The 21,475-nt window shown below is 39.5% G+C and overlaps 1 protein-coding gene across 4 annotated transcripts; it reads right to left on the bottom strand.

The window, feature by feature from the left end:
• Positions 1-2,052: 2,052 nt before the first annotated feature.
• TACC3 (transforming acidic coiled-coil containing protein 3) lies at positions 2,053-21,341 on the bottom strand. Of its 4 annotated transcripts, none has more exons than XM_080343431.1 (16): positions 21,244-21,341; positions 17,495-17,675; positions 17,232-17,377; positions 13,813-14,904; positions 12,532-12,631; positions 11,881-12,073; positions 11,046-11,098; positions 10,033-10,166; positions 9,831-9,942; positions 8,979-9,131; positions 6,566-6,642; positions 6,432-6,475; positions 5,228-5,388; positions 3,816-3,922; positions 3,490-3,610; positions 2,053-2,221 (listed from the first exon to the last, which is right to left on the bottom strand). In XM_080343431.1, the coding sequence occupies exons 2-16, from the start codon at positions 17,672-17,674 to the stop codon at positions 2,156-2,158; spliced, it is 2,739 nt and encodes a 912-aa protein (XP_080199557.1). In that variant the 5' UTR covers position 17,675; positions 21,244-21,341; the 3' UTR covers positions 2,053-2,155. The 4 variants fall into 4 exon arrangements, with proteins under 4 accessions (XP_080199557.1, XP_080199558.1, XP_080199560.1 ...); XM_080343432.1 differs by lacking the exon at positions 21,244-21,341 and adding an exon at positions 21,210-21,228; XM_080343434.1 differs by lacking the exons at positions 17,232-17,377; positions 21,244-21,341 and having other exon boundaries at positions 17,495-17,616.
• Positions 21,342-21,475: the final 134 nt, after the last annotated feature.

Genomic DNA, 21,475 nt, shown 5'->3' on the forward strand with positions numbered 1-21,475 from the left:
TAACGAGGGTTTTGATTGGGGGGTGACAATAAAACTCTGGCAGATGTATTGTTAACCTCCTCTCCTCCCCCACTTCCCCCTTTTGCTCCTCCCTCTCTCCCCTTCCCACTCAGCACAGGCGATCAGGAGGAAAAGAAGGACAGAGAAGAGAGTTGGAAAAATTAACAATGTTTTACTAATGCTACTAATAAGAATAGAGAAAATAATACAAAATATACAAAACCAATCTTGAAAGTCTCAGCAACTGCAGAGCTGGCACCCAAAGTCCTGGACTGGACTCTGCAGCCAGCCGGAGCTGGATTCAGTCTGTCACTGGCCTCAGTTCACAGGGACAACTCACAAGGTCCTCTCCTAAAGTCAGCCATAAGCAAAAGGGAAAAGGGGATGAGATCCTCATGATCTCCCACTTTTATATGAAGTATTCACGTAAATGGGATGTTATACACAGTTGGTCAGTTTCTTGGTCACCTGTTTCTCGTTGCCCCTTCACAAGGTGTCCATCCATGTTTATCAATAACTTTGGATTCCATTGCTATGTTTACCAAAACATGTGTCTGCTTCTCCAGAAAAATGCAGCTAATATGAAGCTTTAGCTGACAGGCAAATTCACTAAAAGAAAAACTTGTTTTTTAACAAAACCAGGACAAAGATGTACAAAGTAAACCTGCCCAGCACACTGGCCCACTGCAAAACAGCAGTTTTGTCCAGCCAACACCCATTCCCTTAGACCAGCTTGTCTGGCTCATCACACTGCTGAGATGATCCAACACCACAGAGGAACAAGCAGATCCAGCCTTTGGCTGTATGCTGAACCTTATGTCATGTACGCCAACAATCTGCAGCCTCAGTACTCCTTGAGGACTTTAACAGAGATCATTTGCCATGATTAAAACACACATGAGCAAGACAGTTCACAAATTAGACCAAATACAAGATAGCTCCCTTTTATTGTTGAGTCTATATACAAAGGAACATCCCAAGATGATCTGGAGTAATTCCTGCTCTTTGAAATTAAGGCAGGGAGTAAATTTTGCTGTCATACACTCTGTTACATGACTAATTGTTTTTCTCTGCTACTATCTGGTACTTTCCTAAGGTACAAGTTAAAGAAAACATACAGCAGCACAACTTCTGGAGCCAGGCATTCAATATTGTCATACTGACACCCTCAGGTTGGTGCAGAAACCACAATAAAACCCCACATACCATGAACTTGAAGTGTGTTAACCAACTGTAGACCTGTTCTGCACTATGGGATATTCCTGCTACACAGTTCCCAATACACAACACTGAGCACTAATACCTAAACGCAGAGTAATCCCCCAACTCCTAAGCACTGCCACTCGTATTTCCACCTGCCCTGGCAAACTACTCTTACATGAAAAGGGCCCCAATACAGTAATATCAGAGATAAAATGCTGTAGCTTGCAATGAGACAATCCTGTTAACATCTGTAAGGTAGTAACAGCTTATCCAAGATGTCTGCTATAGCCCTAATTAAAGCTGGCTTAACTTATGGCCTGCAGCCTACATCTCTCAAGGCTTTCCATTGCAGGGAAGTGGCAGGGAATTTTCCAAGTGGTGACTGGAAAGTCAAGAGCATCAGACAGACTAATGATATGAAGAAAATCCTGGAGACAGAGTAGTAAGTGATCTGCCCTGCTATTCAGTGCTCTGCTCAGCTTGCCTGCAGAAAAGGAATCACGCCAGCTCCTCTCAAAAAACAAAGTTCCTTTTTTTTTCCATCACTAAGTACTTTATAGCATTTGTGACAGGTCAAATTTTGTTATAATCTTGTACCTCTGGAATGTTTCAAGTGAGACAGCAGGAAGTACAAAATAAGTGACACAGTCCATGCTGACCCCCACCAGCAAAGCACATAACCCTAGTGTTCTTCAACAGAGAAAAGACTGAGGGTGAGACTATCAGAAGTTTTTCCTTTGAGCAACATGTGAAAACATTATGCAAGACATCACCACCTAGTGGAAGCAGAAACTGAACTTAAATTCGATGTTTCCTGCAAAAGATACAGCAAATAATACGCAAGACAAGTGCAAATCGAGAATTTTATTTCTTTCTCACATAAACAATTTAAAAAGAGTGAACACACAAGACAGGAAGAAAGACTGGACATATTTACAAGACAGTTAAGCTATCAATCTTTAGCCAGCTTCGAGATCAAATCATCACAGATTTTCGTTAGTTCATCGTTTTCTTTAGTCTGTTGAAGACAGGAGATAAAAAAAAGGAGTGAGTCTGAGGTATGGCTAAGCTATGCTACATCTGTGCAGTTAGCTGAGTCACAAGTCATGTTTTCCAACTTGTGGGACAGAAAGTCCATTTACATGCTAATGACTCCTGCACTTTTACTCTAAAGGACATGCTACTTCATAAAGGTCACACGACAGCCTCAGATGCCTTAGGCAATGAGTCATAGTCCACTATACTGTTTCTACTTCTTCCACAGATTTTCCCATAATGTGAAGACCAATTGATCTAGGGAAATAAGACTATTCAGACTCAAAGTCTGTTAGATGCACTGAAATTCAAGGCAGTAACAGTTTAGATTTTAATCTTTGAGAAAGACAATTGTGTGGCATGCTGCTTTGATGCTTTTACTGACATGTGGCAATAAATTCCAGTTTGTTGTAATTCCATATACGGTCAAACCATTTTAATATAGAAGTGTTTAACGTAACATATTACTGTACCTATAACAGGAACAAAACTAGTTCTGCATTAAATGGCTTGTCTCATCTCTCCAGTTACAGGCCGCTTTTTCCTCAGCTATGCAAACCTTAGCCATACGCTGAAGACTAACACAAATACTGGACTTTTTCCTAACAGGAACATGTCTGTATTAGATATTTCTGAATCCTCAACACCAGCAAAGATACAACCATGATGCAGTAGAACTCCTAGCATGCATTTCCAGCAATATGACTCTTGACTCTCAAAAAGCTTTTCTTTGCAGGTTTCTAAAAAAGGAGACTGTGCTTTTAAGACACTCTAAGACTACCTGTTATAATATGAAATATCAAATACAAAGATTAATGCCCTAAATGATATTAAAATAGTTCAGTCAATACGGAGTCTGTATTAGTGCTAATAGCTTACAAATCATGGAAATGAACATGCTGAACCAGACAGTGATTCAAGATTCATCCCCAGATTCTGCTCTGGGACATGATTAAGCTTTAGATCACCATCTCCTTTGCAAGTTCAGACAACCTCCTGATACATGAGCCTGGATTGACCACTTCTGTGACCCACCTATGGGAACAAACCTGCTCCAAAAAAATCTAAACATATAGATGAGTCAACATAAGAGTTGTACCTTAAAGTTTCAATGCCTATTTCCCAAAACCTGCCAAGACAGAAGCCAACAAAACCAGCACGCTTAGCATGGCTATTTCTATAGCACTGGTCCTTCTTGACCTAACGTAAGGCAACAGCTTGAAGAGGCTCACCTGTGGCATTTTGACTAACCTTTTGTTCAAGGCTTGTCTCTAAAGACTGGATCCTCATTTGTTCTTTGCGGAGACTGGCTTGCAGTGCTGCAGTCTCCGCTTTCGCTTTGCTTCGTACCTGGGCAATTTCCTCATTTGCTCTGAAACAGAAGCAACATGGTGTTTACATTCCCTTCAGACAGCACAGCAAAACCGCTCATGGAATCACCCTAGACGCATATAATTTGGATGAAACTCCAAGCTAAAAATGTTTTCAGCCAAGTCTTGCTGTAAGTTAACAACATTTTGCAGTAACTGTGATATATATTTCACTCCCAGTACTTGGCTTCTTGACATTGTACTTACTGATGCAGCTTTTCTTCAGCATGTGCCTTTAATGCCTGATATCTCTGCTCCTCTTTTTTAATTCTAGCCAGGTATTCTTCAGCACATTTTTTCAGAGCTTCTTCATTCTGTCGCAAAACCAAGAAATTTGGTTAGCTTTATATATGCTAGTAGATGAAAGAATCTCTCCACTCCACAAATGGGGTGTTTGACTACACCGAAGCAGCGATATTTGCTCATAAGAGTAACAAGAATAACTGTGAAGCCCCACAGACCTACACAAGGACTAAAGGTCCCCCCTTTCAACTCTTAGCTTTGCAAACTGAGATTTATTCACCTTATTTCCCTCCCAATATACTGTTTACTCAGTAGCAAACTTTAGTAAATGGGAAATCCATGGAACAATTGAGGCTTTGGACCCTGACATAAATGAATCCAATGTTAACAGCAAGAAAGTTACCTTGGTACGCACAGACACTATGACACCTTGTTTTATTAGCTATTATAACAAGTTGGAACTGTTTGAAATAAATGCTAAGACACTCTGCTAATTCCAGCTCTTGAATTGAGCAATTCTGTTTCCAAGTGACGCTTTAACTCTGTGCTAAGGAAAGGGTTTCTGAATTTCAGGTGGAGAGAAGGAAGGGACACAAAATGAAAGGCGGCTGACATGTGGTAGGAAGGCAGAAACTTAAATCATAACACAGACGTTATGCCTGTTTCTCAAACTTAGATACTACAAAACTTTAACAGGCTAGTTCTAAGCTTGAGTAAATAAAGGACATTAAAGGATAACCAAAGGGAAAAGTCTGAAGGCATTTTTTCCAAACACTACTGAATCAATATTTATGCATTTCATGCAATAAGAAACTATAGCTTATGCTGCTCATGAGCTTCATTCTGCTAGCCTCTGAAGATACTACAGAATGAAGGCCTGACTTTACCAAGTTTGGAGGTTTTTTGTTCTGTTTTTGTTTGTGGGGTTTTTTTTTGGTGATGTGGGGTTTGTTTGTTTGTTTTTAGCTACAGAACACCAAATAAACTATTAGCATTTTGACTTGCAATAGCAAATCATCTTTCGTCTCCATTCAACATGATGTAGTAGAAACAACCTGCCCTTACACAGCAGTCATGACATAAGAGTCTGTCTCTATGATTAACAGAAAAGTGATATGCCTGCAGCAAGAAACAGCTCATTCTTCTGTTTGAAGAAATTTTGGCTTCTAACAGAGAGATCATTATCATACTTTAAGCCAGCAACTAAATACAACAAGCCAGTAATTTTTTTAAATCTTTAAATAAACAACTTAGCACCTGGTTTTACAGGTAGTACCTACACTAGCTAATTAATGGCTGCTCTAGAAATCCATCATTACCTCTCCACCAAGTTTCATCTATCTTGGAAGGATATTATTTGCATTATAACATCTTACTTTGCGGTAACCCTCTAGCACTTCTTTCTGTTTTTCAAATCGTTTGAAGAGTTCAGAGAAAGATTTCTCCATAGAGTTGAGATCTGAAATGACTTGTTGCTTCTCTTCCACCATCTTCTGCATTTCTTTCTTTGAAAATTCCTTCTGCTTCTGAGCATCCTCTAAAGAAAGGGAGTTCACAGGGTTACACTCATGATAGTTATTACATTAGCATAAAACTAGTTCTATAGTATGGACAGATAACTCCTACATCTACAATTCTTCCTCTTAAGCAGAAAAAGGGTTTCATCATGCATAAGTTTTCAGATAATGCAAAGGGTTTCAGAGGAACATAATGCTCCTCTGAAAGGATCCCATAGCTTTGCTTTTAGGGAAGCAGTCACATTCTCTATTTGCTACATACTACCTCATACCAACCCTAAAGCCATTAAAAACCAGTTATAAGGTGCTTGCCAAATCATTGTTTTTCCTGCTATGTAGTCAAAATATTACACCCAAGTTTACCATAACAGAAGCCCCAAGTGTTGTGATAGAAGGAATAAAAAAATATTTTTCATTAGATATACACAATAGCTGGAAGATCCAGAGAAGACTGGGATAACAAGCCGAACTAGTGCAGCAAACTCTTTCAGGACAATTTTGTTAGGACATCTGAGCTATGCTTCCCACAGGCTTAAAGCAGCACAAAAGCACTGACCTAATATTCAGTCTCCTTAAAGAACTAAATTTAAGTGAGGCACAGATTAGGCTATTCAGCTTTGAACTAGGAGAATCTACCTATACAACAAAAGTTTCATTCAATATCCTCCTAGCTTTGAAGCTGAAGTAAAGGCCAGATGTGTCCAGCAAGAGCTCCTATTGACATCTTATCACTGAAATGAGGTCAGATAATCAGCAGTTAAACGCGAGGTACAGACAACAACCCACCAGTTTTAATAAACCAACAGCTCCACTGGACAATAAGAAAAAGATGTGTTCACGCCTGATTCAGGAAGTCATCATTACCCACCAAGCGACATCATGTCCATATGAATATACATAAAAGCGTAACTAACTACTGTTGTCTGAAGCCTTACACTCACCCTGGAAGCACTTGAAATATTTATGCCATCAGAAGTGAAAGACTACTAACTTCGGTTAGTAACCTGAGGTTAAGCATGCCCCACTGGCCTCAAGCTATTCGAAGTGTAAATGTGGAACTTACCCATCATTTGTGTTATTGTACTTTCGAACTCAGCAACTATTTTTCTAAAAAAACATGAAAAATAAAGTTGAATACAAGTTAGGAAAAGTTGCTTGAGTAAATAAGCTGATATAAAAATCAGGATGAATTCATACCCCATTTCCTTGTATTCCATATGAAGCACATCATACTTTCTTTTCCATTCCTGAGTCTCCAACTGTTTCTCTTGAACCTTTGAGGGAGAAAGTAAACCTTTATTTCTTGCATGGGAAGAGATACAAGATTTGATACTCAGAACAGTCTGAAAGGCAGCTTAGGAATACTTATAACTTGATACAGAGTGCTACATTCTAACTGCTTAACAGAATCAAAATTAAGTGTTTCATTACAAATGTGAGGAAAATAAGATGTGGATTGATATGCAGATTTTTATATGCATGATACCCACTCAATGTTACCGATATCTCTTTTCAAATAGTAAGATCGGAACCACCTCAATCAACCTCTTGGCTACTCTTACCCATCCTATATGTAGATCATAATTCCTTGGGCAGTTACATTCTCTCAAGAACTATTATCTCAGGTGACATGTATTTAAAAGGCAGGCAAAATAAACCACAAAAATTTGCTAATCTTAACAGAGGAAAGTACAAATTATAGAAGTCTACTCTAGCCAAGATTAATTTGCTGTTTGGAGTAATTTATACTCAACATTTAATCCTTCCCTGACTATGCTTCCAAATTTAAAGATGCTTCAGTTCATTTAAGAATAACCACACCTATTTCACATCAGTTGAATTAAAGCAGACCTCACGGCAACAGTATTAAGCAGCAGAAGCACTCTTTGCTAAATGCTTTGTGCAAACTCCATAAATTTAATGTTGTCTTAGAGTTTCTATTAAGAACCTTAACACTGATATCTGACTGCAGTGTGTGAGGCCTTCAGTAAGAGGCCCAAAATATATAAAACCACCTGGAATTTTTAACAAGACAATGTGTTTACTGCTGATTCCACCTCAAAGTTGCACAGTATACTGTAGTGCACTGATTTTTTTAGTATTTCTTTTTGAGAAAGCTAGTTTTAAATGTATTATAATATTTCAGATATCAGGAAGGGAGGCAGATGTGAAAAAATAACGTACCAAAATATAAAGAATTAACGATAGTTAGGCTAGAAATAAGTGTTACAAAACCAAAAATGGGTGAAGATGGAAACTGGCTAGAAACTTTCATTTGTAAACTCAGAGGTTGCTCAGTAGACCCAGAACAACAAAACATGCTTCTCTGAAGTGCTGCATTTGCCCAGAAGGGAGACAATGAGGCTTTTTTCCTCTCCTCTCCCTCTTGAGTCTTGTCACCAAAAAGTCATTTGAAAATTTGTCTTCCTTTAATGTTAATATAGTAATTCCAAGCATTTTTATTTGTTTATATGACACACAGCTGGAATCATCCAGTCATGCCTGTCTTGCTACAACTATGTTGTCATGTTTAAAATACATCTCTGAAATGAGAGATTAGAGCCCCAGTTTTAAGATATTACAAGCTTTACTCCCTGTTATTATATAAATTCTTCATTTTAGATCAATGCACTAAGAACTGTCCTGTCAAAGCTGCACTTGTTTTCCTGGATTAGACAATATGCTGGCTAAGAGTCTCCTCCTAAATGACAGCAAGCAAGAGTTACTCCTAGGGTACAAAGACACGGACTTTTCTAAGTGGAAAGAATGACTTAAGCAGCAAATAACCACAGGTCATCTTTGTCTGATGTCCTTAGTGTCACTGCCTGCAGCAGAGCTAGTTAGGAATTTTGAATGCTCCATGTTCTCCTGAAGGTAATTTTGAAGTGACATGATTAGCTGTAAGGATATTTATGTTTAATTACCTCTCCTAAGTTATTTAGTATTTGTAAGGTTATATAACCCAGAAGCCATAACAAATCAAGTATTCTGCTTTTTGAAGTAAGTGTATACATAACTCTTCTTGCATCAGTAAAAAGATGGGTGTTCAACAGAATTTCCATAGGGACATAGTTACAGAATATGCTTAAAATCCTACCAACTGCTTCTCATGTTTTTTTCCTACAGACTAAGCTCCAGATCTCACTTTTATCAGCTGGACATACTGTTGTGCCTCCCCATTCCACAGGGAAAACAAAAACAACACTGCACTGATTTAGCATTACAATTTTATCTTGTTTTAAGGAAATAGTTGTGTAAAAAGTTCTTCCCAGTGGTAAGAAGAGGTATTTCCTACCTGGTTTAATAAAAAGCATTCAGATCACTGATATTAAGCCTAACCATTCCATCGAATAACAGATGCTTTTTAATACTGACCACTTCTAAGGCAGAACCTGACTAACAGTGAAATTTACCACACTTCCTAAGATATTAGCTCTGAAGAGTTCTATACGTACTGCTCCTATCAAGTGCACAGCAAGCTTTTCAGAATGAGATGCTTATGCAAAGTACAATAGAAAGAATTACCAAGTATAGATATCTATACCAGGTAATCTAAACACAAGTGACCTTCAAGGCTGCACAAAGTTCCGCTTTGGAAGGGTCACCATACCTCTCTCTTCACCAGTTCAACAGCTGCATCCATGTCTTTTTGGCTATATTTTAACACATCTATAATAGCATCCACTGCAGTGTTTGTGGAAGCAGCAAAAGGGAGCTGAGAAATGTCACTAGTCAGGGAGTCTGGAATAAGGGGTTCTGAGTCCTGTGAAGAGGGGGAAAAAAAAGTGGAGATTCAATAGATTCCTATCTTCATGCCATTGATTAGTTGTATGCAAATTAATCAACACTAAGTCAACATATTTTACTTAACACCCAAAATACCTCCATAACTTTGTTACCACAACTTTCTTACTTTGTAGATATATTTTTGAACCACATAGTTATCTTTAAGGTATAACAGAAACTACTATCCACCAATTATAGCTAACAGAAACAAAGCAGAAGACACCACACCATTCCCCACCAGGATAAAAAGGCACCATTTCAGGAGGAACTGCTGTGGGCAGATCTGTTGATAAAAGGCTGTTCAAACTATAACCCTTAGACTACAAAGCATCAAGTTTAATCAAAAGTAGTGCTTTTTATCCCAGTGGTGCAATTAAAATTGTGGCTTCAGCTGCAAGAAAGACTGCTTGATTAAAGGATTCTTAAAAAGAGCTCAAATTCTCCTAGACCACGTGTCATGTCACCAGTTTCCACAAGAAAGACTTTTAATTCTTAATAAAATTAAGTCCACCAGAAAGTTCAACTTTGATATGAGTATCCAACCTGCTTTTTAGGATAACAGTTTAGATAAGCATTATTTGAGCGATCCTTAGAATATCCACATAATCCAGAACCTAGCCCAATCCCCTTCCCAAAATATCAACATGAAAACAAATACCACTCCAGATGCCCTTACACGAGCTGTAAATGTTCCCAGAAGATCTAGCCCTTTTGGTTTTTCTTCATTTTGAAGACTTGCTGCAGGCTTTTCAGTTTCCTCAAGTAGTTTATTTATATTAGCAACAGGACTGAAAATGAACAAACATACACCATTACATTCAAGCACTGCCTTTCTTTGTAAAGCTTTGTACTAGAGCCTAGACTAAGTCAATACCTACCCACACAGATGTGGAGCTGTCATGACATTCATGTTTGCTTCAGTAGTACCAGATATTGGTTTTCTCGGACTGTCTCTCAACAGAGGGTCAAACTTCAAATACAGCGACTGTTTCCTCAAGGCAGACTCCTTGAACTGAGGGTAAAGAGGCATAAACTGGCAGACCTGCTGCTTCATAGCACAACACACACATCCCACACACACACATATAAATAATCCTCTGGAGAGAGGGTGAGCCTGTTCTTCAGTGTCCAGAGCATTGTTCTCAGGAGGAAAAATTATGTAAGAGAACTCTGTGCCCACATGCTTAAGTCCTTATGTAATATCAAGTGAACTCCATCTGCTCACAGACAAAACCAAAAGGGCAAATATTAATGAACTACTCAAAACCAGCAGAAGACACTGAAAGGGAAAGATAGTATTGTAAGCCAAACAAGCAGAGCATGTCATTCTTTGTCTTTGCTCATACAACAAGAACAAAAACAGCATGACCAAAAAACAATTTCAATTCAGCATATTCATTGTAAATTCAGAGCCTCTCCTACTCCGGACCAAAGCAGGAGAAAGAATAAATAAGCTGAACTGATTAGAACATGACATGTCCATTTTAGAGACAGATTTCCTGAAATTGCTCATAAAACAAAAGAGCTTGGGAAGAAATATTTTCAAAACAATGATCCTGCACTTTCAAAGCATTATGTTCTTGCAGTTTTGGCAACCAGAGAGGTGAAATGTCATCCATCTCAGTTTCACCGCTGTTAAAGAAAAATAGCATGTTTGCAAAATGAAAGCATAAGACCTCTGATCCTTAGCAGAATTGCTTATGACTGTTCCTTCGTCCATCACCCCCTGCCCAGCCTTGTAGACACATTCCTTTGGAATAGAACCTGTATTTCTGGCGGCAAGTTCAAAGTGAAGTTATTTCACAAAAACATTTCAGGCTTGACAGTTTCATTTTACCTCCCTGGCAGAGGGAAGAGGAAAGGAAACAAAATATTTCAATGTCATACTTACTGATGAAGTCCCAAACTGTTCCAGATAGTCTATTTCTATGCCCATTCCTAGAACTGGAAAAGAAGGAAATGATACAGTGAAGATGCAATATTGTCATATTATCTTAGAGTGAAGCACCCACAGACAGAAACAGGTATCTGTATAAAACAAATAAATCCCTGCTCCCACATGAGTTCTAGTTTTACATTTGCTAAAAATATTCTATTTTTAGCTGGACCTGAAAAAAGTAACATTAAAAAAAAAAAATCAGGCAAAATTTCTAAGCTAAATGAACTTACAGTTTCCATTTGTCCTCAAATACTTGTAAGAATACATAGAATTTAACACACAGTTGAGGAACTTCTATTGTCCTATGGTTAAAGTAGCAAGCACATTCAGATATTCTACTCTTTTACACAATGCCCCATAGAAGAGTAAAATGGGCAATCTCACCACTAACATGAGCAGACAGCTCAGATTTGAACAATGAAATAGCTATTTCTCAATACATTGTTTCCTTAATAGCAGAAGTGATTTTAAGGGAGCATTTTTTCAGCACAGAAAGCTGCCAATGAAACTCTAAAAACATTGTTTCTGTACCAGCCTAAGCTTCATCCTTCCAGACAACTGAATGCCAACAGCCAGCTTTGAATTTAACTTAATCCAGCAGAAGTTAGAAATAAGCTTAAGTACATTTCCCACCCCTGCCAGTCAAGGTGGGTTTTACAGTCCTTTCAGAAGAGCAAAACGAGAGACAAAGAACAAGAATCAATTCCAAAAATCTAAGTAGAGAAGTACATACACAGAAGTTACTGTAACAATATACTTTCAGACTGTTCTAAAGAAATGTGCTTACCTTCTGATGATGGTCTGAAGATTTCCTCAGGTTCAGTGCTTGCTGTCTGCTCATCTGCTGTTACTTCAGTTCTGTGGGAAGTAGGTTTATTTTCACCTGCAGACATCAAATTTTCTCCACTGTCAGCAGAAACCAAATTATCTTGGGAGGGGACGTTAGCTGGAGACATTTTAGATGGGCTCTCTTGCTTCTCCTGATGAGAAAACATGCAATACTTTTTACTGTTCAAATAGTGATTTAAATACAATGAAAAAAAATCATGATAATGATTGGTGTGTCATAAACTAGCTGGGCAGTTAGTTTATTATGGCTAGTCAGCATAATAAACTAAGAGTTCTCAGGCACAGAAACTAAACTACCAATAGCTCATATTATACAGGAGACATTTTTTAGAGTCCACACCCCTATGTTTGTAATTATATGTGATTCCTGATCAAAAAAGACACTAAATACCAAGGTACCAATTTGGCTGTCTCTGATGTTACCTTCAAAAGACAAGTCTGCACAGTTGATATTCATTCTAGAGATGCTGAAGACACACAAAAACACACATTCTTAGACAAAATACCAAACAGGAGTTTAACAGGTTAAGTGAAAGAATTCTTTCATGGAACAATTTGGTAAGAACTGGCTATGTTTCCTATACCTTACCATGTCTATCTGTCCTAGAGGTGCAGCTTCTGCCTGAACTTCTGGCTTGTCTTCTTGAGTTCTCAGCTTGTCTTCTACCACAGCCTGTTTACTGACTTCCCTAAAGCAAATAAAGAAATTCAAGTCACACAGATAGTTCTGAATTCTGTTTACCAGATACACTGAAGCATCACACAAAATAAGTTTATTTCAGAGTTTCTACTGCCACAGTACAGAAAGCTCCAAGGAGGGTGGTGATGTAAATTTAGAGTCTTGACAGCCTAAGCAACAGAAAGTTCTCCCTTCATCAGAAGCAGCGCTACCTGGGAAGCAGCAAGTCACAGCAGGATCACTTATTCATATTTTTTTAACACTGATGTCTTATTTCCATTTGTTAAGACCATTATTTTAATTAAAGATTGGCTTCTCTAATTAAGAACAGAATTAATAGCAGCCTGCCACTCTTTCCAAAGTAATACAGCGATTCTTGGTATAAAGTACAGAACTACATTAGAGAAGTCCAACACTTTAGCAACTGCTGACAGCACAAACTTAACTTTTTACCCTGGTAAAGGGTAGCTGATCATGATACACAAGGATAAAGAAAGCAAATGTTTCTGTCAAATGAACATCTTGTACCAATCTAGTTCTGATAAGCACTTGGCTATCTATAGCAATGCTGACATTTTAATAGTTAGACTTTCTAGGAAAGGCAACACAACATCTCCCATTCTCAAATAAAAAGTTCTACATGGTACCAAAAATATGCAACTTTAGAGACAAGCCTTTTTATTGGAGACAACATTCAGATGCAAAGCACATGCAAGGAAGGAACAGCACCTCAGTTCAGCCAGGACGCTACACAAAGACACAACTGCCTGCTCCTTTCAGGTGCTGCATGATGTGCAACTATGCTGCCCACTTACCTGGCACTTTGGTCTGGTTGGGTTTTGTGGTGGCAGAGGGTTTTTAAGGCAGCAGCAGCCACACAATTCTCCACATTTTACTCTAATCTTGGAGAATTTGGGAAAGAACCACTTGACCAAAGTACTAATGCTCTTCCCATATGTGCCTGTTGCCTCCCATTTCACCAGATTTAAGAACATCCTTTGCCCAAAGGATGCTTTCCCCAAGGAGATCTCTGCTGTTACAAGGTGTTATTAAAGGTTACAATGTGCAACAGACTCAGACAACCTTGGAGAAAGACAAGGAGGTAGGAATCAACTAGTTAGAGATATCATTAACTATCTTTTCCTCACATTAGTTCAAGGTGCTTCTACATTCAGGTATAGATTTACTTACAGACTTTCAGGTTCTCTTTTCTCAAGAGTTTCACAGGTACTTGGCATGTTATCGTGCTCCCCTGGAAGAGGCTCCCTTCTTGATGATGTCCTGTCCTGCTCCTTCTGCAAGTGACCTTCCTGAGGGCTAGGTTTAGAACACTTGGGTGAGCTGGAAATTTTAGAGCCTCCTCCAAACGGATTAAAGTCTGGATCATCACATTTGTCCCAGTCCAACTTATAAGATGCTTTGGGAACAGGGATTTCATCTTCCACATTACTTCTATTTTGCACTTCAGTATTCTCTGTTTTTGTTTTGTTAATAGGAGCTTTTTTGGAAGGTGGCTTAATTCCAGGTCTTTTACCCAGTCTCTTAGGAGGTGGCTTTCTAGCAGTGGTATTATCAAAGTCAAATTCCAGTTTTACTGGTCCAGCCTTGGTAACGCCAGGCTTTTCTGCAGGTTCCCCTTTGGAGATAGCCACCTCTTCCACAGGCTTTGACTCTTCTGCAGAGGCTTTTTCTGCTACTGAAACATTCTCAGGCTTCGATTCGCTAGTTTTAGGAGAATCAGTTACATCAGAACCACTGGGACCTAAGCTGCCAGATGACTGCGGAGGAGGTGGAGGCACTTCTGTTAATCCCACTGAACTATCAATTTGGCTCACATCTGTGGAAACAGACTTCACATCCTGCACAGAGCCACCGATTGCTTGCTTAGGGGATACCCTGGGTTTGTTAGACTCCAGCTCTCTCAATACAGATTCTTTTCCAGAGAAAAGAGTCTTCTCTTCACCTGAGCGCTCTGTACTTGCTGTGCTTGAGGCAAAAGAAGCTGTATCATCTTGAAGAGACTCATTACTTTTTTCAACAGCTTTTTCAGGGATGCTAGATGCTCTTACAGGAGACTTTCGTAGATTTACAGGAGAATTCTGCAACTGCGCTGAACTTTGAAAGGGATTGATGTCATTTAAGTTATCAAAATCAAGATTGTAGGAACCTCGACTCTTCACTGGCATCTCATCATCTGGGTAAGGAGCTGCACTGACCTTCTCTGGCATTTGTGTATTTTTCACTGTATTATTTGCTTCAGCTTCAGTCTTTTGTTGACATATGCTGCATTTAAAAAAAAAGTCAGGTCACCCATGCTATAGTTATTTTAAGACATCATTCAAAATCATTTCTAGAAATACATTTGCACAAGTAGCTTTATATGCTCAGAGTAATCCAATTTTTTTGAGACATAAGGCAGCTGACAGCAAAAGATTATCATACAGCAAAAATTCAGTTGCCACCTTCACAGTCAGAAGTTAGGAACTTTGGTACACAGAGATCAATCCTTTAAACTAGTCAGTATTCTTAAGCTACCTGTTCTACACAGCTGTATTACCTCATATATTATACACCAGTCACCACTGGAGCCTGCTTTACTTACTACAGCACATGGACACCTCTGTTTCACTTGACTGTGAAATTCAGATTGCTTAGGAAGAGTTATTAACAACAAGCAGCTCAAATACAGGCACTAGTAGTACATTTTCATGTAGATTCATCTGTGAGTCATGACAGACTCACAAGTCTATGGACCAAACTGCATCATGATTCAGGTTCTCCAATTCTAGTGATTACTTGGGTCACTCTGCAGATATTTTTCCCCTGAAAGAATGCACAGAATTTAATCTATGATAGCCTACATACCAGAACAGAACCTAGACTTGAGAAACTCTAAACTCTGTACAACAGTAGATCTGAAGAGCAAAGCAGTATACAAGAAAATACTTCTCCAGTAAGAGAAAAATAAGATTCTCTAGCACAAGAAACAGGTTAAAGAAAGTTTGTGCACTCACTACTGTGGGTATTTTACAATTTATTGCTCTCCACGTTATTTCCCCAAACTCTACTCAACTTCTAAGACTTAGCCTCAGACTACAGAGAGTTAAGCCATTACTTCCTGAAACAGGATTTCCTCCCATTGTTTTGTCCCTTCGTGAAGTTATTATTTCTATGTGCCATCCATATCTGCCGTAGAACAGAACATGATTAAAAGTCACTTACTAAAGACACCACTTTGATAAGCTCCAAAGCAAAGGCTGAGATAAAAGTTCAGGAAGCTCTTCTCACCCGCTCTGAGCGCCTCTTCCCTGCAATAGCCCAGCCCCAGGCTGGTTCAGCTGCTCAGGCCCCTCCCTTTCTCCTTCAGTCTTTAACCTGATAAATGCCAGTCAAGAGGAAGACACCTGCTTGAAACTTCAATTTATTGAGACTAGCAGAAAGTGACACCCTTCAGCAACACCCAGTCCTTTCACTTATTTGCTACAAGCAGATCCTTATATTTTAAAGTAGAAAGAATATGTACAGTAAAAGCGATATCTTGATATATAACTATGTCCTAACTAAAACCATAAATGCTATTAAGTTATTTAAAAATTGTGGTGGCTAGCTCAGAAGTACTTTTCTAAACTAGAGTACGCATACAAGTTAACAGCCAAACATTTAAATGTTCCCATATTTCTCCTTTGTCCCCTTCCCAAAAAACAAGAATAGAGGTCAAATGAAAGTAACTGGGTCATTAAAAACAAGGAAAAGGATGTATTCCTAGCAGAAGGCAAAACTAAGATCTGAGATTTCTTGCCACCGGGCATTAAAGATGTCAGATGTTTATACATATTTTAAAAAAAAAAAAAAGGAGCTGTAAAAGTCTGTAATGAAAAACATGCATTGAGCCTTATTAAATAACATTATATTATTCTATATTATTCTACCATTGTAACAATATTTCTAGTAAAGGAGAGTTGCAAAGCCCCAAATTGGGACACTGCAGACTTTGGCCCCTGCTAGCTGTCTAGAGAAGAACACACTTTGAGATCCAGGCTGCTAGACTATAAATGCACACAAACTTGTTTGTACTTGACATTGATGTTATATGCAGTTTGTGCTGCTAGATTTTCTTTAATCTTAACACTCATTGACTCAAGGTGTCAATTCAAGCTAACTTTTCAGAAGATATATCTTAAGGAGAAAAATCTAGAGAGAAAACTACTCTACATACAACAGAAGACATTAATGCTTAGCTTCTGAATAGTTATAGTCTCACATGAAAGCCTTACTGTAGGAAAGTTTTGTACTCTCAGCCCAATGCATCTCTCTTCTCTTAAACTGTTTACCAATATTGTAAGTCATCTCTACAAAATCAGTTATTGATGAATTAGAAACTGAGTTCAGTATTCAATATTACAACCAACATAAAATTTTAAGAAAAGTAATGACAATTATATTTGAAAAAGTTTGTGCAAAGTCAACATTAATTTTGGTCTTTTTATGTAGTTTACATCTTGCTATAAAATACAAACTTATATTTTAACTAGACAGGTTTATGAGGGGGAAAAATTAACCTGAGTATGCCCCACATTGCTAATACTACTAGCAGTGAACACGTTACTTACTCAACACTGAAGGATGTAGATAAAAGATCATCCTCCAAGACATCACTGCAATCATCAAGTGTGAAAGTGGCATCAAGTTTGTCAGTCATAGTAGGACTTAAGATTTTTCGAGTTTGAGGATCTCTTAGAGGAGTTTGAAAAGTTACCTTTAAGAAAGGGGCAAGGAAGAAAAAAAAGGAAGAACATGAACACCACAATATTTTCAAGCTCCAAATAGCACATGTAGCAACGATCAAAGGAGAAATAATAAATCAAAAGTTTACCTTCATAGCTTTTGCCACACTTTTTGGCGGCAAGTTTTCTTTCTGGGACAGACGTAGAATGGAAGGTCTCCCTGTAGGTTCCGGAGGTGCAAAGAAAAATCCACAGTCTTCCGCTGTTAGATCATCATTGACGTTTCCTCCATTTTCTCCATTTTCTGCATTTAAAATCTGCAGACTCATTCTAGAATATCAACACATACACCATGGCAGCATGAATGAGAGGGTGTGGTCAGCCAGATGCACTTTCAGATAATCAAAGTAGTGGGAAGCCTGGCACTGGCTAGCAAAGATTAACACTGAAAATCTTCGTACAAAAACATGCATCTCAGAAGACTCCAAAAGCGTCTAAGTGCAGCACCGCACGGCCCCTCTGCTTTTGTGGAAGGCCTGAGAAGTTAATTGTTACACTTTCTACAGTTAACATCATGTCCTTACTAATTAAGCTGTCCATCCTTTAAAGCGAGCTCTGTCATTTGCAAATTTCCTCATTCCTAGTCCCTTGAAGCCAGCAACGACTTGAGTCATGTCTCTCCTAATAGGGCATCTAGCTAACCAAAATTACAGCTTTTGTAAAGGGCATATGACAATCATTTCTCTATTTTATTCACGTGGTCTCGTTGCTACATTGCACCTCAGTAAACAGCAACAACAAATTTGGTTAGTTAGGGTGTCTTTAGAATCACAGTCCTGAATAAAGTTATCTAGCTTTTTCCTGCACGTGCTGCTTTTGTAAGAGACATAGTGCTTAAGAATCCTTCGCAGCACAGACATTATTGGTATGCAAATTGGAAAAACAATTAATTAAAAGGGCATTTCTTAAATATTGTTCTTAGAGTGGACATGCATAAGCTTTAGTAGACCATGCAGGCTGATCTCATCTTACTAGTATTTCAAGTGTGAAGGACTTGACTCTAAAGCTTGCATTGCATCTAAGACTACAGGTGAAAATCAGTTAGGAATAGAGAAAGAACACATTGAGTATGCCAGGCAAGCCAGTACAGTAAAGGTACTTGAACTCTGTCTACCTTTTATTCCCATTGGAGCCTCTACTGTTATTAAAGGTTTAACATTACTGCTCAGTAATGCTACTGCTGTTTCTTTAAAACAGACAAACCCCAAAACAGGACGAGAGCACAGAAGGCACATTACACAAGATCCAAGCATAACCACCATCCATCCAACATGACCCCTGAGAAGCAGTTAGTTGTCTGTCAAACTGCTTACAAGGGGATTTCTTTCATAAGAACTTGTGTTATATTATACTGCTTATACAAGGTAATTGGTATCATCAAGTGGAGGAGAGACATTGGCTTTCTGCAATGGATAACCATTCTAAATTATTTCAAATGCTTATTTGATCAAACAGCTGAGCCTTAGCTTGTTTTTCCATCCTCCATCATGCAGTCAAGATTAATTCAGAAAAATCAACTGGGAATTCCAAATTATTGTTTTAGCTGTCATAAAGAGGTAACAAGAACACTCCCACTGAAAACTTTAAGTCACATTTTTAATCTCATTGTCCTTATGTATTTGAATTTCTGTATTTAAGTCTCCGCATGAATTTCCCCACTCTTACATTAATCCTCATGGGAAAATTCACTTCATACTCTGCACTGAACTCAGCTGCTTTGTCTGTGAGCCCAACAACAGTGCTTTTAATCACCAATGGAATGCAAACAATGGCTACAGAAGCAAGAGTAAGCCTGTGTTAGCTCTTTCATTCCTCCTTTATTCTTCATCATATTCATACTTTAACCCAAGTTATTTTATACATAAAGTACTTTCATACTAACATCTTGTAGAACTTGAAGTGAACTTCATTACTTTCCTTCATTCCAAACTAAAATCAAGACAAAAGATCAAATAGATCTTTACAGACTACAGTTGTTTACTGTAATTACTTTATAAACAAAGCCTAAGACATGAAAAAGTTGGCAACACCTTCTAAAATAAAACCCTCAAGTAAGAGAGGTTAATTTGGAGAATTCCTCAGGTTTGTCACTGAGCTATAATACTTGTGCACCATTGCTAAATCAGATCATTAAAATACCCATAGACACATACTGGGTTTGCCCAGCAATTTAGATATTAAAGCTTTAAAAAAAAAAAAAAAAAAAACAAAAAACACACCACACACCAAACTCCTTCCTAGGATTAAATCATTAAAGTACTTCAGCATGTACTTAAAATATTTGCAACCAAGATTTCATCTAAATTCTATTTCACAAGTTTATTTGCTAGTAGCTGCGATAAATTGAAAGGGATGCTTTATTAAAGGCATATTTTTGTGTAAGGCAGTGTCCAATGCATGAAGTGTTGTGAAAGGCAGCAAGTTTTCCCACTATGGCAAATCAAAGTTCACAAAAATGAAACTGCTCCTAGTTTTAGAATAATATTTATCCAGGCTCAAGCAGCAGTCTGTCATCCTGTTTGAGAATGAATGTAAATTCAATGACATCAGATAATTAAAGCTTGGGTAGCTATAGCTTGTAAATTAAGGGTTTCATGGCCACTACCTACTTAATGATCACTGGGGCATATAACATCCAAATCACCAATGTGGTCTCAAATACCAAAAGGAGCTGTTGAACATACAAAGATGGAACTTTTCTACCTAATTACACTTCTCCAGCAACTAAGATGCACAGTACTTGCTCACAGAGCAAGTTAGTATGTACTATGAATATTTCCATACAAACTGACACAGAGATTACTGATATAGATAGATAGATATGTATAGTTTTAGTGCAAATATCTCGAGTCAGAACAAATCAACACTTTTCTGGTTAACAGACTCCTTCATGATCACGAATGTCCCCTGACTGCAGAAGTCACTCGACTCTCAACAGAGCGTCCGAGGAAGGGGAATTCACAGCAGTTTTAGCCAAAGCCAAGCTTTAGCAGGCAGAGGATGCAGATCCAAGCCCAGAGGCCTCGTTAACGCCCGGACCAGGCACTCGGGGCCCAGCAGCTCGTAGCATGGACACAAAAGATGGCCTTGACCTTCCCGGCTGAGTCAGAGGCAGCCGGGGCGGGGGCCGGCGGTGTGGGGCTCCTCCGTGCCGGGCAGAGGAGAAGCAGCAAGGCCAGGGAAGAACCGTCCCTACCCATCGCTGCCCCAACCATGCTTTAAGGTTTGTTTTTTAAAAAACAAACAAACAACAACAACAAAAACCCAACACCTCCTCTCGCACAGCCCCCCAGTGCTCCTGTGCCACGACAGCCCCATATCACCCACTCCAAAACTCAGCGGAGTGTCTCCACCGAACCCTGGCCGCCTGAACTGCCAGAACTCCCCGGCCCCGCAAGGCCCCCAGAGGTGCCGACGTGTATTCGCCTACTCACCCCACCCCATACTCAGAGACCCCAAAGTCCTTGACAGCCCCATATCCCCCTCAAAACACACAGGGACGCTCTCAAGAGCCTCCCCAAGCCCCACCGCGCCCCCAAACTAATGGGGTTGCCCCTGAGCTCCCCTCCCATCACCCCCGACCCAATCCCTGTCACCCCTACAGCTCTCGGCTCTGCTTCACCCCCAAACTCACAGAAGTTCCCCACAGGTCTTTTGTCCCAAGCTCACGAAAGTGCCCATGAGACTCCTCGACAGGGGCTCCCCCAACGCCGCACCACCCCCAAGCCCGCAGAGGGAGCCCCTGAGGCTGCTCCCCCACTCAGCCCCACACCACCCCAAGTTCCCCCCTCATCCCTCACACACCCAAACTCAAGGAGGCACCCCAAAGGACCCCCACCTGCCGGCAGGGCCCGGGCTGGAGCCCGCAGACACTCAGCTGAGGTGATGCACCGGTCCCGGCTGGCGGAAACTCCCCCGCAGCTGCAGCCACCGCCGAGCAGCGCCCCCCTCCACCACCGCCGCAGGATTTCAAATTTCAACGGCAGCCCCGGCCCGCCAATGAGAAAGCGCCATTCGAAACGTATTCGCCAATCAGAAGAGCGCTCTGCGGGTGGGGCGGGGACAGCCGC

Source organism: Nesoenas mayeri (genome assembly GCF_963082525.1).
Source record: "Nesoenas mayeri genome assembly, chromosome: 4".
In the NCBI taxonomy this organism is placed as follows: Eukaryota; Metazoa; Chordata; class Aves; order Columbiformes; family Columbidae; genus Nesoenas; species Nesoenas mayeri.